The sequence below is a fragment of the Artemia franciscana genome, chromosome 1 (assembly GCF_032884065.1).
Source record: "Artemia franciscana chromosome 1, ASM3288406v1, whole genome shotgun sequence".
Lineage (NCBI taxonomy): Eukaryota > Metazoa > Arthropoda > Branchiopoda > Anostraca > Artemiidae > Artemia > Artemia franciscana.
The window spans coordinates 20,439,275-20,454,977 of NC_088863.1; the positions used below are offsets into that span (position 1 = coordinate 20,439,275).

The 15,703-nt window shown below is 34.7% G+C and overlaps 1 protein-coding gene across 1 annotated transcript; it reads right to left on the minus strand.

The window, feature by feature from the left end:
* Window positions 1-267: 267 nt before the first annotated feature.
* On the minus strand, window positions 268-15,398 carry LOC136026703 (heparan-sulfate 6-O-sulfotransferase 2-like). Its single transcript, XM_065703463.1, has 4 exons — window positions 15,233-15,398; window positions 10,928-11,152; window positions 6,932-7,080; window positions 268-1,747 (listed from the first exon to the last, which is right to left on the minus strand). The coding sequence occupies exons 1-4, from the start codon at window positions 15,391-15,393 to the stop codon at window positions 1,233-1,235; spliced, it is 1,050 nt and encodes a 349-aa protein (XP_065559535.1). The 5' UTR covers window positions 15,394-15,398; the 3' UTR covers window positions 268-1,232.
* Between the last annotated feature and the right edge of the window lie 305 nt (window positions 15,399-15,703).

The following is a 15,703-nucleotide window of genomic DNA, read 5'->3' on the forward strand; positions in this document are numbered from 1 at the left end:
CCTTTCAACCATTTTGAAAAAATGAATATCTCTAAATTTGATCGAATGTCTTTGGAGGGTACAGGGAGACGAGGTGTTAAAAAAGAAAGGAAAGAGCTGGTTAACATTTCGATTACTTCACAATTTTCCCTTAAAATAAAAATGAGGTCTCAATTCCATCTGTGGGGTGCCTCTTTTGCCTCTGTTTGCTTGTTAAAGTAACGACCGGGAGAAGTAGATAGGGTGAACCCAACTACCTAGGACTGAAAGAAAATTCTTGAACCTAAGTAAGACCTTTTTTTCTCCGTCTTTATTCAAAAATAAGCTCTGAAAAACCAGTTAATATAACAAATGTCACAACATTATCACCTCAGTTCTCACTTTCAGCTGCTAGCAACACCTAGACTTCAATCGTTGGGGGATTCCTATGATGTCCGTTTTATCACAATTTCAACCCCTTTATTTTTCCTCGAAAATAATGATATGAAGTCAAACTATGAGAATCGGAATTAGTAGGCTGGACTTCTGAAGGGTCACATGGCACTCGAGACAGACATGGCAACAACAAACAATACCTCTTTTCGAAGAGTAAGCTCTAAAGAGACGAATCAGGTAATCTTTAAACATCTTCGAAATTATTATCTTGATGAAGTAGAAATTTTCACTTTTAGATTTAAGAGACGCGTCGATTCAACGTGATGGAGGTCCCTTCTGCTGAAAGTTTTATCAGAGTTTCAACCATTTTATTTGTCCATGAAAATAATGTCATGAAAAAGAAGAATTATTGAGGAGCTGGAGTTCAGAAGGGCTCGTATGACGCCCTTGATTCAAAACACAAAGGTAAAAGATGCCCTTGAGTTAATTTCCTCTTCTTTTGTCCTCAGAAGATAATAACAAAAACATAACAAATAAAAATAAAACAATGCATAATTAAAGCCAATCATATAATCTCATTTTTTTTTAACTTTTCTTCTAGAGATTAATCAAATCTCCACGTCAGAAAGCAAATCCCACAGGAAACATTTGTTCACTACTATGAGCTTCTTGATAATAAGCTTCAAAATCCTCGTCCAGTTTTTAAATTTTTCAAATCGATTATGGGACAGTTTCAGATGCCCTCGCGTTATTTTTCTTTTTTTTATGTTCTAGAAGAGAATAAAAAGCATAACAAATAAAAATAAAACAATGGAGAATTGAAGCAAACTATATAATATCAAGATACCTGTTTCCTTTACTTTTCTCGAAGAGATTAATCAAATCTCCACGTCTTCGTCAGAAAGTAAATCCCACGCAAACGTTTGTCCACTATTATGAGCTTCTTGATAATGAGCTTCAAAATCATCATCAAGTTTCTTAAGTTTCTCAAATCGGTTATTAAACAGTTTCATAGCAAAGTCATACAGCTCCACGTCTAGACTATTGAACTCCAACACCGTTTGCTTCTGCTCTTCCGTGAGTTCTTTCAAAGTTTCACTACTAACCGTTTTATTATAATGCTCAAATGGAAAGAGAAACTTCGTTTTAAAAGTTCGTTCAAAAATATATTGACTCATTTGCTGGTGTTCAGTGATGCCTAGGAAGGGCATTTTTGATAAGTTGAGTTTGGCACTAGACAAGAGTAATCGACCCCTCTCGCTCTTACTCATGGCGGAAATATTGTAACACCCAACTACTTTTAGGTCTGCTAACATTCTTGTTTGCCGATTCAGTGCCAAATTATATTGACAAGACATGAAACTATCCAGAGTTATATTTGTCCATCTGTCACCTGCAATAATAGTAATTGTTGCTATGGCGTAATAGAATACATATAAATATATATATATATATATATATATATATATATATATATATATATATATATATATATATATATATATATATATATATATATATATATATATATGAGATCTGATTAATGTCAACATTCACTGGTGAATGTCCGAAATTGCTTTTTCTCTACTTTTCAGTCTTGTGCAAGCTACGATTGCAAAAGTTTAAGTTATGTTAGATAATGTTAGTTTAGGTTAGATTAAATTATAAATATCAGAAATGGGTTAAAAATCTAAGTTAACCCAACCTAATCGAACCTAACCTGTTATCACCAAACCTTGTGCTAAATTGGAAAAGTTTAAGATGACTAAATTCAAGATAAGAAAAAAAGTATTTTAAACATTCACGAATTTCCGACAGTCACAGTATATATATATATATATATATATATATATATATATATATATATATATATATATATATATATATATATATATATATATATAGATATATATATATATATATATATATATATATATATATATATATATATATATATATTAAATTTTTCCAACCAGTGTACCTTATAAAATAGTATCTTATAAAAATAGTATATTGGAAAAACAAATGGAAAATATTACTTTCTCAAATCACATTAAAAACTTATTTAGAATAGTTTACTCAAATCAAATAATGTTGTAAAAAGATATTTCTTTCCTATTAAAACGATTTTATGCATTTGAAACTCTCCCTAAAGTTACACTAGCGCAACTATCACTAGCAATAACTGTGTTCATTAATCCCATAAAATTCAATATAAAAGACAAAAAGAAAGAAGAAAGAAAGAAAGACGGGCAATAGAGACAAGAACTCTTTTAAATCAATGTTTAATTATATTGTATAACTGCGCTAGAAAATAATAAGTTTTCCACACAGGCAGCCAAACGGAAGTTTTGAGGCACACAGCTACCCAGAATCTGGATAATTTGGCTTAATCAATTTGTGGACTAGAATTTTGAAGGTTTTTTTTTTTTCTCGCATCATATTCTTAGGCTTAGCGCAGAATTTCAATGACTCGATAAATTCATATAGCACCCTTGTTTTAAGTTGTAAACTTACTGTTACTAAGTTCGACTTTGGTTTCACACGGGAAAGGAATAGTCCAATGAAAAGAGGTACACTCAAAGGAACTTCATGGCGCTTGAATTTATTCAGGAGTTCAACACTCCTGAATGGGCCAGTTTGCTTAACAATACTACAATTGGGATGGTTCAGTTGAGGTAATTTGATATAATTACTAAGTTGGATTGAAATGCCGGAGTTTCACAAGGACAGACATGGTTAAACGAAAGAGTACATGATTAGTATACACAGTATAGTATACCTGAGGCCAACACAGCTACGCACGCTCCTCCTACAACCTAATCTATTCAAGGCCTTACACCCTCCCAGGAAGTTCCTATTTCCTTTAAATCTTTGTTTATGACATCCTCCCAACCCAGACAAGGACGACCTGCTTTCTGTGTAGCCCCAGACGGTTGGCCAAAAAGGACAATCTTGGGCAATCTGTCATCCTTCATCCGCAGAACGTGGCCTAGCCATCTCAACCTTTCTTTCATTATAGCCCTAGAAAGCGGGATTGAACAACATTTTTCGTACAACCTACTGTTTGAAATACGGTCAGTCAGCCGGGTACGCAGAACAATCCGTAGGCAATTTCTCTGGAAAACATCTAGTAAATTTTCATCTGCTTTTCGGAGCACCCATGCTTCAGAGCCATATTTGAACACTCGTCATCATTGTAGCTTCCAATATTCTAATCTTGGTCTGCAGACTTCTATGATCTTTCTATTCTTTCAAACTTTTTTTTAACTGTGAAACGTTAATTTTTTTTTTACTGGCACTTGAATTTATTCAGCGTTCAAGCAAAAATTGCGATACGTTAGTTTGTTCAACGATACTGTCTAAATGAGGTCACTCGATATTATCACTATGTTTGATCAAAGAACCAGGGTGTCATATGTACATGAATAGTCTAATGAAAGATTGCATGACAGGTACAGATGGATGAAAGAATGATCTTTCGAAGATGGACGGTATACATGGAGGATATAGACATAGTTTGCTTAACAATATTAGAATATGTATGGTCCATTTGAGATCTCTTAAAATAGATCACTAAACATTGCTACTAAATCTGGTCAAAACACAGGGAACATGCATATTCCAATGAAACATAGTCAAACACAGAAAAAATGCACTCTATGGCGCTTAAATTTGCAAAAGGAATTAAAGCAAGAACAGCGAAGTATTGGCTTACTTATCAATAATACAGTGAGTATCCCCCATTCGAGCTCATTTGTAAGGGTGGCACAGAAAATTTTTTTTTCACTAATAACAGCCATACCAGAGAGAATAGGGCAGGAAAAAGGGGGCATGATTTGAAGAAGTATGTGTTAAGGATATTTGATTGGTTGAGTTAGCTTTCATTTTAAACCCTTAAGCAACTGCAGCTTAAAGTGCGGCAAAATAAATTTTCTAACAACTATTATTTCTTGGAGAAAATAAATTCCTGATTATTAGCTGCAATAGCATAATTTTATATCGAATAATATAAAATACCAAAAGGACACATACCAAGCTCGTAATATGAGGTTATTTTTAAAAAATAGCGATAAATCCCGACATGAGTGAAATTGGACTTTTTTTTTAATTTATTAGTTTTATTATTTTTTATTAAATGACCAGATTCTTGCAGTGGCATTGCAATAACGTAATAGACCATTCAAGTAAGTTCCAGATACCCCATAAACTTTAAGAAAAGGCATATAATCACATGTTTTACCAGTTTTGAAATTCTTGGTAATTTCAACGAGAGCTGACATTTTCCTCAGAAAACTGTTGATGCTTTAACGTGCAAAGAACTTGCTGCTAATGTTAACCAAAGTACAAGAGACAAACCTAAATTGGTTGAGCGTTAACTTACACGTCTATATCTTTTTTATCTTTACTTTCCAACATGGCAACACTGCCGAGAATCTGGCACTGCATTGAAACTTCAAAATTATGAAACTACTTAAAGAAAACTGTTAGAAAATCCCGATTTTCAGGAATAAATTAATAAAGGACGGGTCTAAGGGCAAAAATTTTTCTTTTGATGTCCTTGGTCCTTTAGGATCACCTCTAATAACATACTAAAGAGTTTGAGACACAAGGTAGGGTGAAAACTTCTAAGTCAAATATACAAAATGTTGGAGAAATTATGGATTTTTCTCTATGGATTCATACTTTGTCAACAGGTATTACCGTGTGAGCTATTACCCTTATATTTTATTACCCTTACTGTTTCCCTTATATGAAAAATTATGTATTTTTCTTTATGGATTCATGCTTTGTCAACAAGTATTACCGTGTGAGCTATTACCCTTATATGTTATTACCCTTACTATTTCCCTTATATGAAAAAATACGTATTTTTCTTTATGGATTCATACTTTGTCAGCAAGTATTACCATGTGAGCTATTACCCTTATATGTTATTACCTTATATGAAAAACTATGTATTTTTCTTTGTGGACTCATGATTTGATAGCAAGTACTACCATGTGAGATATTACCCTTACTTGTTTAAACAAAGTTTCTTCTTTATTTACAGCTATAGAAACTTTATAATTTAGAAAATTTAAAAGTTTTTTCTAAAATCTATGAAAATCTGAATTATTTTTGGGTACTAATGAAAAGAGCGAAATGAGAACTTTCTCGAATACATACAATAAAATCCTTTCTGACCGAGCTAGTCGGGGGAGGGGGATAATCCTCTTTATGTGTGCATGTATGAGCATACGGTTTTTGACCATGTGACGGCAATAACAAGAAATGTCCCTAAGATACACTTTCCTCTCTATGGAGAGCTTCCAGAATAATTATGGCAACATTAATGGTAACTTTCATTCTATTAATTATAAAAAAAAATCATTATCATGAAGTGCCATATTAAAACATCAAAACAAACCGACTAGTACTTGAAGTAGCTTTCTCACATTTTATTTTTACATTGGAATTCCGACGAAAAGGGATTACGAAATATAAGTTTTTTGAAAACATATATTTTTATAGATATCTTGAAACCGTGGTGCGGTAGAGTGAAACAATTTTTCAGATTTGTAACCAGCAAGCAAAACTCTTAGAAAACAACAAATATTATGCCAGATATCTATGGCTGGCTATTGTCGATACTAATCGAAACATGATCCTTCTAGTAGTCAAGTATAGCTCTGAAACAAAGAACTTCAAAAGATCATGGATGAAATACTAGATGTTCTCCAGAGGAACTGCCTAAGGAGATTATTGGGTACTCAATTGAATGACTACACATCCAACAATAAGCTGCATAGCATATGTAGTTAAATCCCAAGTGAGGTCTTAAACATCTCTTTGTGGTGTTATATACGAAAAATGCCCCCCCCCCCCTCAAAAAAGGTAAATACTACGGTGTTGGATTTTTGCAATCCCTACCAGTGGTGCTGATCATCATTCCATGCCCCTTCATCCAGGAATTGCAATGGGGAGAGCAGGACCTGAGGGGTCAGACATCCTGTGCTTTCGCACGGCCTCCCTATTTACCTTCCCCATATTTCTCCAGGTACACATTTAAATGCTGTGTCGACTCTGGCTGAGCTTGCAGAGTCAAGCCAATGACCTCCGTTCCAACCAAATAACCAGCAGCACGAGGGCTCGAATCACTGTCCTCTTGGGGAGACGGTCTCAATTATAGCGCATTAACCATTCGTCAAAAGATAAAATATATATTGAAAACAAGAAGGGATGAAGTAAAACAGTTTTCAGTTATGTAATCAGCATTAAAAACTACATTAGAAAAAAACCCACCAATATCATGTCACATATCTATGGCTTACTGTTGTGTGTCATTAAAATATTAGATTTTGGTTACTTTAGATTATTTTAAATCCTGCTGTGCCCCCAGAGGAACCTAGAGCCTCCACAACAGAGTTTCTGGTAATCTCGTAATGATGTCACTGTTGCCTGCACATCTTCCTACTCGAGATGCGAGAAACCCCAAGGTGACCTTCCAGTAGCTATCTGAAGAATCGAGGAAGAGAGGTCATCCTGAAAATACCCTACCAGTCAGGTATTTGTTAAAAGGAAAAAAGGGTCTAACCTTCAAAACAAGGTGGTAGTTCATTTTTGGTGGCTAGCCGATGGTTACAGGAATGCTTCGAATTCTTCCACGTTGCCCCTCTCTGAACATGTCGAAATTCTGAAAGGAACCTAGAGACAGGGTCCCGAAGGAACGTGACATAAAGATACCTAGAAACCAGAGATACATATAATTACGTTTCATATGGTTGCACCATCACGGCCTTACAAATGTGGAAGTACACACACAGCCTTTTTTTAGGGGGAAGGGAGTGGGGGAAGAGCTATTGACGTCATTACATTAAAGGGAATTAAATAGTTTCTTATTTCATAATTAAAGATAATCTGGTTATTATTAATAACAACCAGGAAATAGTAGTAATAACGAGAGCCTAAAAGCCGAATTCCGAATATTCACTAAGTTCTTGGTAATATTAGCAGTATATTAGAAATGGGGTAAATGGTATGTCAGGGCGCTACATTACACTATCTTGATATACCATCCAGGAGTTTAACCTTATGACGATCAACGGCCAATAAGTAATTTATTTTTCAATAATTATTTCTTAGTCCGCAGAAAATATAGAAAGATGCGAATGCCATATTCTCTATCATCTTTAATTTATATTAGAAGTTGGGTATCATGGTATGACGGTTCTATATTTCACTATCTGTGAGGTCTTCCCCACACTACCTGGGAGTTTAACCTAACGACGATTAATGACAAGTGATTTACTTTCAACGATTATCTCAAATTCCATAAAAATGCCAAGAAGTCCAATTTCAAATACTCATACACAGAGAAATATTAGAAATAGATTAGAAAAGGGGTATCATGGTGTGCCAGGTATCTATCTGGATATTTGGGTCTTTTTCACAATACCCAGGAGTCTAGCCTTATGAGAATCAAGCAACAGGTAATATATATATTTTTTTAATTACTTCTTAGACCATAGAAAAAATAAAAACGTTCAAATTCAGTTGCTCATTATCAGCTTTAATTTATATTGGAAATTGGGTATCGTGATATGACGAGTCTAGATTTCATTATATGCGAGGATGCGAGGACTTAACTCCGCCTATTGTCGGATTAACTCGTCAGTAGCCAGTCCCAGGCTTGGATAAAGGAGAAGGAACATGCAGTGTTTCTTAGTCAATAAAAATACAAAAAAGTCCAATTTCAGATATTCAAATACAGAGTAATATAAGAAATAGATTAGAAAAGCGGTATCCTGATGTGCCGGGTATCTATCTGGATATGTTGGGTCTTTTTCATACCACCTGGAAGTCTAACCTTATGAGGATAAACCAATAAGTAATTTATTTTTTTGATAATTATTTCTTAGTCCATAGAAATATAAAAATGTCCGAATTCAGTTGTTCATTATCATCTTGAATTTACATTAGAAATTGGATATAATTGCATGACGGGTCTAGATTTCCCTATATGCGAGAATTTTTCCACATTACCCGGGAGTTTAACCAAATTACGATTGACTTTAAGTAACTTACATTCATAAATTATTTCTTAGTCAATAAAAATACCAAGAAGTCCAATCTCAAATATTCAAATACAGAGCGACACATTGCTGATCTATTAAATATGCACAGTCTTGCGAAGACTGATTTTTTATTTAGTGGGTTCGGTTGAAACAGATATTATATGTACCACTGAGACTAAATTAGTCAGTAAAATAAAGGACAGTAAAATAAAGAAGACATTTCCATGGGTGAGTTTACAATAGCCAGGTGCAACCTAGTTCAATACGTGCCCAAAAGCCCGATATTAGTCAACAGGAAAGAGAAGGTACGTTCCCACCAAGCCATTTTAATATATCCTCGCCCCAAGAGCCAGTGGCGTAATTTTATCAAAATCCTAGGGGGGCAAAGTTGGAGCCAATCCCCCCAAATCAAGTGAAAATCACAGTGAAAAATGACCCTTGTAGCACCATAAAGCCAAAGATGTACCGACCCGTTTCTTTGGATGCTTGAATTACACAGGCTAATCTTAGTTTTGATAACATTTTTGAAGAAACTAAATTTCAGCTGGGGGACTAGGGTCTTACGGTGGGGGGGGGGGGGTTTGGAGAGGACAAATACCATCACCCCTAAGCAAATTTCGCCCCCAACAAGGACGCGTTTCTTCTGTGACTAAAGGTGAACCCCTCCAATATCCACCATTGCCAAAATAACTAGCTACCTCGAAGCGTTGCTCGAGCATATCCAAGAATATTATCAATTATTTTTCATAGTAATATTAGCATTCATGTTTTTACCGCAGCACAACAGCACAGAAAAGAGGGGCCAGGCTTCGATATCTGTGCGTCTGTCTTTGGCTCGAGGAGTTTGTGAGTTAGGAAGGTTCCCACGTAATCTACGCTGATTCAAATTTCAAAATAAAAAACGACCAGTAAGTATTCTTTTTAAATTTGGTCTACTGTTTCACTTTGTGGCCGACTTTGGTTCTGAATGGTTCATGAAAGTGTATTCATCAAAGATAAATTTGTAGTTCAAAGGAAGTTTTTTTGAAAATAAGGATTAATATTAGACACCAATCACAATGTTGCTTTTTTTACAAGCCAATTCGAGTAAGTCCATACTAAAATGCAGAACTATTTGACATCAAATTAAATTTCAGCACCAAAACATCCAAAAAATGTTTCCGTCAGCTGATTTACATTTAAACTGAAAAACGACAAAAAGCCATTCAAATCTGAATGATTAACTAGATTTGTTTTCAAAGATAAATTTGTAATTCAAAAGAAACTAAGGACAGATGCCAAAAAAAAGAAAATGAAAAATTAGCCCATGAACATAATTTACTTTTGAAGCAGCAAATTGACTAAGACAATGCAAAAATACCGAATTATTTCAATTTACACCAAAAATCCTAGATACTTTTCCCGTGAGATGATTGAGGCTTTAAAATCAAAAGCCCCAAGATATTTTCTCTCTCAGTTTTCTCCGCTGTTTCTTATAACTTGGTCAAATTTACATCTGAAGTCAAAGACCGTTTCAGGGGGGAGGGGAGAGACAGAAGGACAACTTTGCCCCGGGTGCATAAATTTCAATGGCGTAAGATTTCAAATAAATAACCTAACGGGTAAAATCCCTTTGAGTGTCCTGGGGTGGCGCAGTGAGTTTGACCTTAGCTTGGTAATACGGGACCCAGAGATCGTATCATGCTGCAAAAATATACCGCAGGGCCGACGCAGGGACCTTAGTAGTCAAGAAGCTTCGTTAATCCGATACAATCACTTTGGGTGTTTTTTTAATTTTATTTTTATTAAAATCAAGTAGAGGGCGCAGTAGGAATCTTTTTTTAATAAATGAAAATTTTATTAAAATTTGGCCTGAAAATGTTTGCGAGTCAACCTGCCTAAGAGCATAGGTAGGCGTGCCTTGTTTACCTCTCATTCTAGGCAATTTAATGGTCCTATGTCAATTTTAAATTCTTGGTCAGCCTGCCTGAGACTCTAGGCAGGCGTGACTTGCTAAATGATAACAAATAAGTATTGGTTCAATAAGAGAGGCACACTTACTCCCGCCGTTTTCCTGTGCCATTTAACCATACATTTGGAAAACTATAGGTTGTATGACTATCTACCTTAGTTCTACTGCCCTAGGGATGACGCATGGGCGAATAATAGATAGACATATTAACAGATGAACTAGCATCACTTTAGAAAATCCTAATAAGGGGGTCAATGCCACACATGCCTTTTACTCAATTGGACTATTTCTCTTGGCTTTTTCTACAATTAGCCTTGGCTCGATCCCACAACTATTTGATTTTAATTCAAAAACCAACGAATTAAAATCGAATAGCTGTGGGCATCAATCCACGGCTAATTGTAGAAAAGCCAAGACACATAGTCAAAATGAGTGAGAGGCAAATCTTGCATTAATTAGGATTGTATAAAATGATGTTAGTTCATTTATTAATAGATATGTCTATCTATTATCCATCCATGCGTCATCCACTTTCTGAAGTTTATATGAAAATCAGAAAAAAAACCTTCGATTCTTATTTCCCCCTTCAATTTGATCCAGCTTTGTATCTACACACTCTGTCAATTCCGTCCAATCTGCATGCAAACCGCATTTCCATCCAGTAGAATAGCGACTAAAAAGCCAAATTTCACGACTCTTTCCTGGTCTAAGGCAATCACATCTTTTCTTCTCATGATGACAGCTACATGGTCGCTCAAGGTCTAAATCTTTTACTAAGTGTCTTCCAAATCTGAAAAAAAATCTTTTACATCAGGGATTCGTGACCATTTTCTAGATCGATACTAAGAACAAGAACACTTCTACTACTACTGCTGCTAACAACAACTCACGACAGCACCAGTTTATCTGTGGCCATCAGAGCTCCGTACACTCCTCCACCACCTTAATTTGTAGTATCACACTGAATCTGAACCAGAGCATACTAATTATAAAAAAAAGATTTTATGATTGTAGTTTAGAGTTGCTCAGTAAGTTACATGGGAGAAAATTAGAAATATTATATTTATATATTTATATGGAGGCCAAATACGAAGAGGCATCTAGTTTTTTAAGGTCACTTTGCAAAGACACACAACTGATGCGGAAACGCTGATCACCATAGACGTATACAGTTCCGGCCCTTACAGGAGATCTAAGACTTTCTCTGGGAGTCGGGGGGGGGAGAGAGTATGCTAGCAACGATTACAAAGGCCACGACTTTTAATTATGAATAGTTGTCACTATTTTTAAAACTTTGTTGAAAATTTTAATAAGAATTTTGTTGAATTTTAAAGAAAGTTTTCATATAAAAAACAATTTTACTAGCCCCTCTCCGCGGTACAGCTCTAAAGGTAAGGATTAGGCAGATTTTCTACAACTTAAAAACAAATTGTCGATTGAATCGAACTTCTCGATTTTCTAACATATTAAGCTTGACTTTTTTTTTGGAACTCCAAATCAGGGGATACAGAATTTATGTTAGGTAAGGAGGCGGGAGGAGACAGCAATAAAACTAGTCCCTGATTTGGATTCTAAATTGCAGATACAGAATTTATGTTAAGTGGACGAAGAACAGCAATAAAACATTAGTATTTTTTGCTCCTCTGCCCCTGGAGGTAGTTAGCGTGCTTCTTTTCCCCTATAGTCGCCCATGATTTCAATGCTAGTTCACTCCAAGGTTTGAATGCTTGGAAAGTTTAATAGGAGCGTAGCTCAAAAAAGTTCAATGGACAAAGCCATTTTTTTGTCAATTCCAAACACGTAGTATTTTAGGGTATAGGTCATTTTGAATTTCTAATATTAGCCCTCAGGAAAGAAGAGGTACATTTCCATGAAACCCCTTTGTTATCTCCCCTACGTTTAAACTATGGTTTCTTTGGCCCTATTGGAATTTTAAAAACAGACAGGTCACACTTTAGGTCCAAAAACCTGTACAAAAAAGCTCCCAAGGGCCATGAATATAGTGCAAAATCAAGATACATTAAGTACAAAATAATTTTTTAACAAAGACAGTTTTTAAGTTGCTAAATTTCATGTGAAGAAAAGAGGAATGCTATACTCCATAAAGATACGAAATAATTGGAAACATCTAGTTTTCCAAAGGTCACCAACTGATAGAAAACTGATGCCACAGATATTCACAGGTAGCAAGATGTTACGAGGAGTCAGAGGATTTTACGGAATGGGCAAGATTTGGGCTTTTTAAGCATGCACGCGTACGCTTACTAAGCCCAAACGAACCTAGCTCAAAATCAGTTAAGAAAATGTAACCTAAGTAAAAAAAACCATTTGTGGTGTCATTTACAAGTATAGAATTCTCTAGGGACCACAATTTTTACAAGATTTTGTTAATAGGTTGTACAATTTTGATAAAACCACGTAAGGTTTTGATAATACAATAGGATTCTCATTATATCATACAAAAATTTGATAATGTAATTTGCAAGATGTTTGATAATACTTGACTTAGTATTATTGATAATATTGATAATACTTTGACTTTGATAATATTTTGATAGTACCACCCACAATTTTGCTAAAACCATTCTAATTTTTGATAATAACCTGCAAGATTTAGTTAATACTAGAAAGAATTCTTATAATATCTCACATGACTTTTAATATTGAACAGGATTTGGTAATCAAACAGTTCGTGGTAACGATCTGTAGCAAGGAGCGACCCGGCTCAATAGTAACCGAAACTTTAAAAAACGGAATTTTATAACAATAGTTACATCAAAAGAATCTCATTTTAATGTTGATTTCATCGAGTTTAGATTTACCCATCAAAAGTTACAAGCCTGAGAAAATTAGCCTTATTTTAGAGAATAGGGGGAAACATCCTTTAAAAGTCATAGAACCTAAACGAAAATCATACCATCAGATTCAGCGTATCAGAAACTCATACAGTAGAGGTTTCAAGCTCGTATCTACAAAGATGAGGAATTTTGTATTTTTTTTTTCCACGGGACAGATCACGGATGCGCGTTTATTTGTTTTTTTGTTGTTGTTTTTTTTCCCAAGGGTGATCGTATTAGCCCAGTGGTCCTAGTATGTAGCAAGAGGGCCCATTCTAACAGAAATTAAAAGTTCTAGTGCCCTTTTTAAGTGACCAAAAACTTGGAGGGCACCTCAGCCCCCTCCTAGGCTCATTTTTTCCCAAAGTCGCCGGATCAAAATTCTGAGACAGCCATTTTATTCAGCATAGTAGAAAAACCTAATAACTATATCTTTGGGGACGACTTATTCTCCCACAATCTCCGTGGGAGGGGCTGCAAGTTACAAATTTTGACCGGTGTTTACATATAGTAATGGCTATTGGGAAGTGTACAGACGCTTTCAGGAGAATTTTGTCGGTTGAGGGGAGGGGGAAATTTCCATGGAGGTAATGGGAGAAGAAAATTTCCATGAAGGGGTTACAGGATTTTTTAGCATTTTTAAAAAACGATGAAAAAATAAATATGAAACAGTTTTTTCAACTGAAAATAAGGAGCAGCATTGAAACTAAACGAACAGAAATTATTGCGCCTATGAGGGGTTTACCTCCTCCCAATCCCTTGCTCTTTACGCTAAAGTAATTCTATTAATTTCAACTATTTATTCTGCGGCCTTTGGGATTCAGGGGACATTCTTAAGGAATTGGGACAAAACTTAAGCTTTAGTGTAAAGAGCGAGGTATTGAAGAGGGGATGAACCCCCTCACATAAATAATAAAAACAAACGAATATAGAAGTTCGTTACGTAAGTTAATTCGTAAGTTACGTATATTTTTACTAATAAAAAACGTTCGTAAAAAATTAAAAGTTCTAGTTGCCTTTTTAAATAGCCAAAAAATTGGAGGGTGACTAGGCCTACTCCCGCGCTCCTTTTTTCTCAAAATCGTCCGATCAAAACTATGAGAAAGCCATTTAGCCAAAAAAAATTAATATGCAAATTTCGTTTTAATTATTCATGTGCGGAGATCAAAAATTAAAACATGCATTAATTCAAAAACGTTCAGAAATTAAATAAAAATAACAAGTTTTTTAACTGAAAGTAAGGAGCGACATTAAAACTTAAAACGAACAGAAATTGCTCTGTATATGAAAGGGGCTATTCCCTCCTCAAATCCGCGCTCTTTACGATTAAGTTTTTTGCTGTTTTAAAAACTAAGTTGAGAGAAAGAGTCAAACTTTAGTGTAAAGAGCGGGGTGTTGAGGTAATATTTGACAAGATTTGGCTAATCTTGACAGTGTCATGCATGAGTTTGGTAACAAAAGGCAAGATTTTGGTAATCTTGATAATGACAGACAAGATTTCATCTCACTATGTTAAATTTGGTAGAAGCAGATGACTTGACGACAGATTTGACGATATCAGACAGGTTTTAATACTACCTGAAAATGATATTATCTTTGTTAATATCAGATATAATTTTATAATACCATGCATGATTTTGCTAATAACTTGCAACATTTTGATAATACTTGTAAAATTTTGATAGTATCATAGAGGATTCTTATTATACCATTTAGGATTTTGATAATGTAGCAATTTTTGAAAAGATATGTGATAATTCCAGGCCTGATTTTGAACATGTTACGCACAATTTGGTAATGCTTGATAATACAAAATCATAAACGATTTTGCTAGCATCATTTTAGATTTTGATAATAACTTGCAAGATTTAGGCAATACCGGAATGAATTGTCATAGCATCTCACAAGATTCTGAAAATGCAAGCCAAGATTTTGCAATATTTAAACATGATTTCAAGCAAGAGTTTGATAATATCGTATAAAGTTTTGGAAAAAAAAACTTTGGAAATTCAAACTTACATTGAAATACTTACTGAGTCCCTCCAGTTTTTTGAATATGAAGAAAAACCATAACATCGTTTCCTCTTATGCTAAAATTTACATTCTCCACATCAAAAACATTTAAAAGAGCCTCATTTGAATTAAATTCAAGAGAATTTACGAAACTTCTTGAATTTTCGGACATACTTGCCATCCAGCTGGCCTAAAACAGAGACATATATTAAAATAGCTTAAAACAATCTGATGTTGATTTAAACCGCTCCATTACCTTCAACGATCCTAACTCCATAAGGGAGTAATTACTAACTAAATACATAACAGGTCAATTCGATACCTCAATATCTCCAAATAAGAATTTCATCTAATGATCGTTTCTGCCAAGTTTCTGACAACGTTACGTTGTCACGTTCAATTACTGAACGTGACAACGTAATTTTAGTCGTCAGCGTCTTGCAAATTTTCCAAATAAGAATTCAATAAAGAAAATCAATATTTCCAAATAA

Excerpts from the sequence above, each read along its gene's own strand:
- LOC136026703 (XM_065703463.1), bottom strand. The coding sequence starts at position 15,393 with ATGGCAAGTATGTCCGAAAATTCAAGAAGTTTCGTAAATTCTCTTGAA. Across the intron at positions 11,153-15,232 it reads CAAAAAACTGGAGGGACTCA|ATTTGGAAGACACTTAGTAA; the intron begins GTAAGTATTTCA and ends ATTTTTTTTCAG. Across the intron at positions 1,748-6,931 it reads ACTACCACCTTGTTTTGAAG|GTGACAGATGGACAAATATA; the intron begins GTTAGACCCTTT and ends CTATTATTGCAG.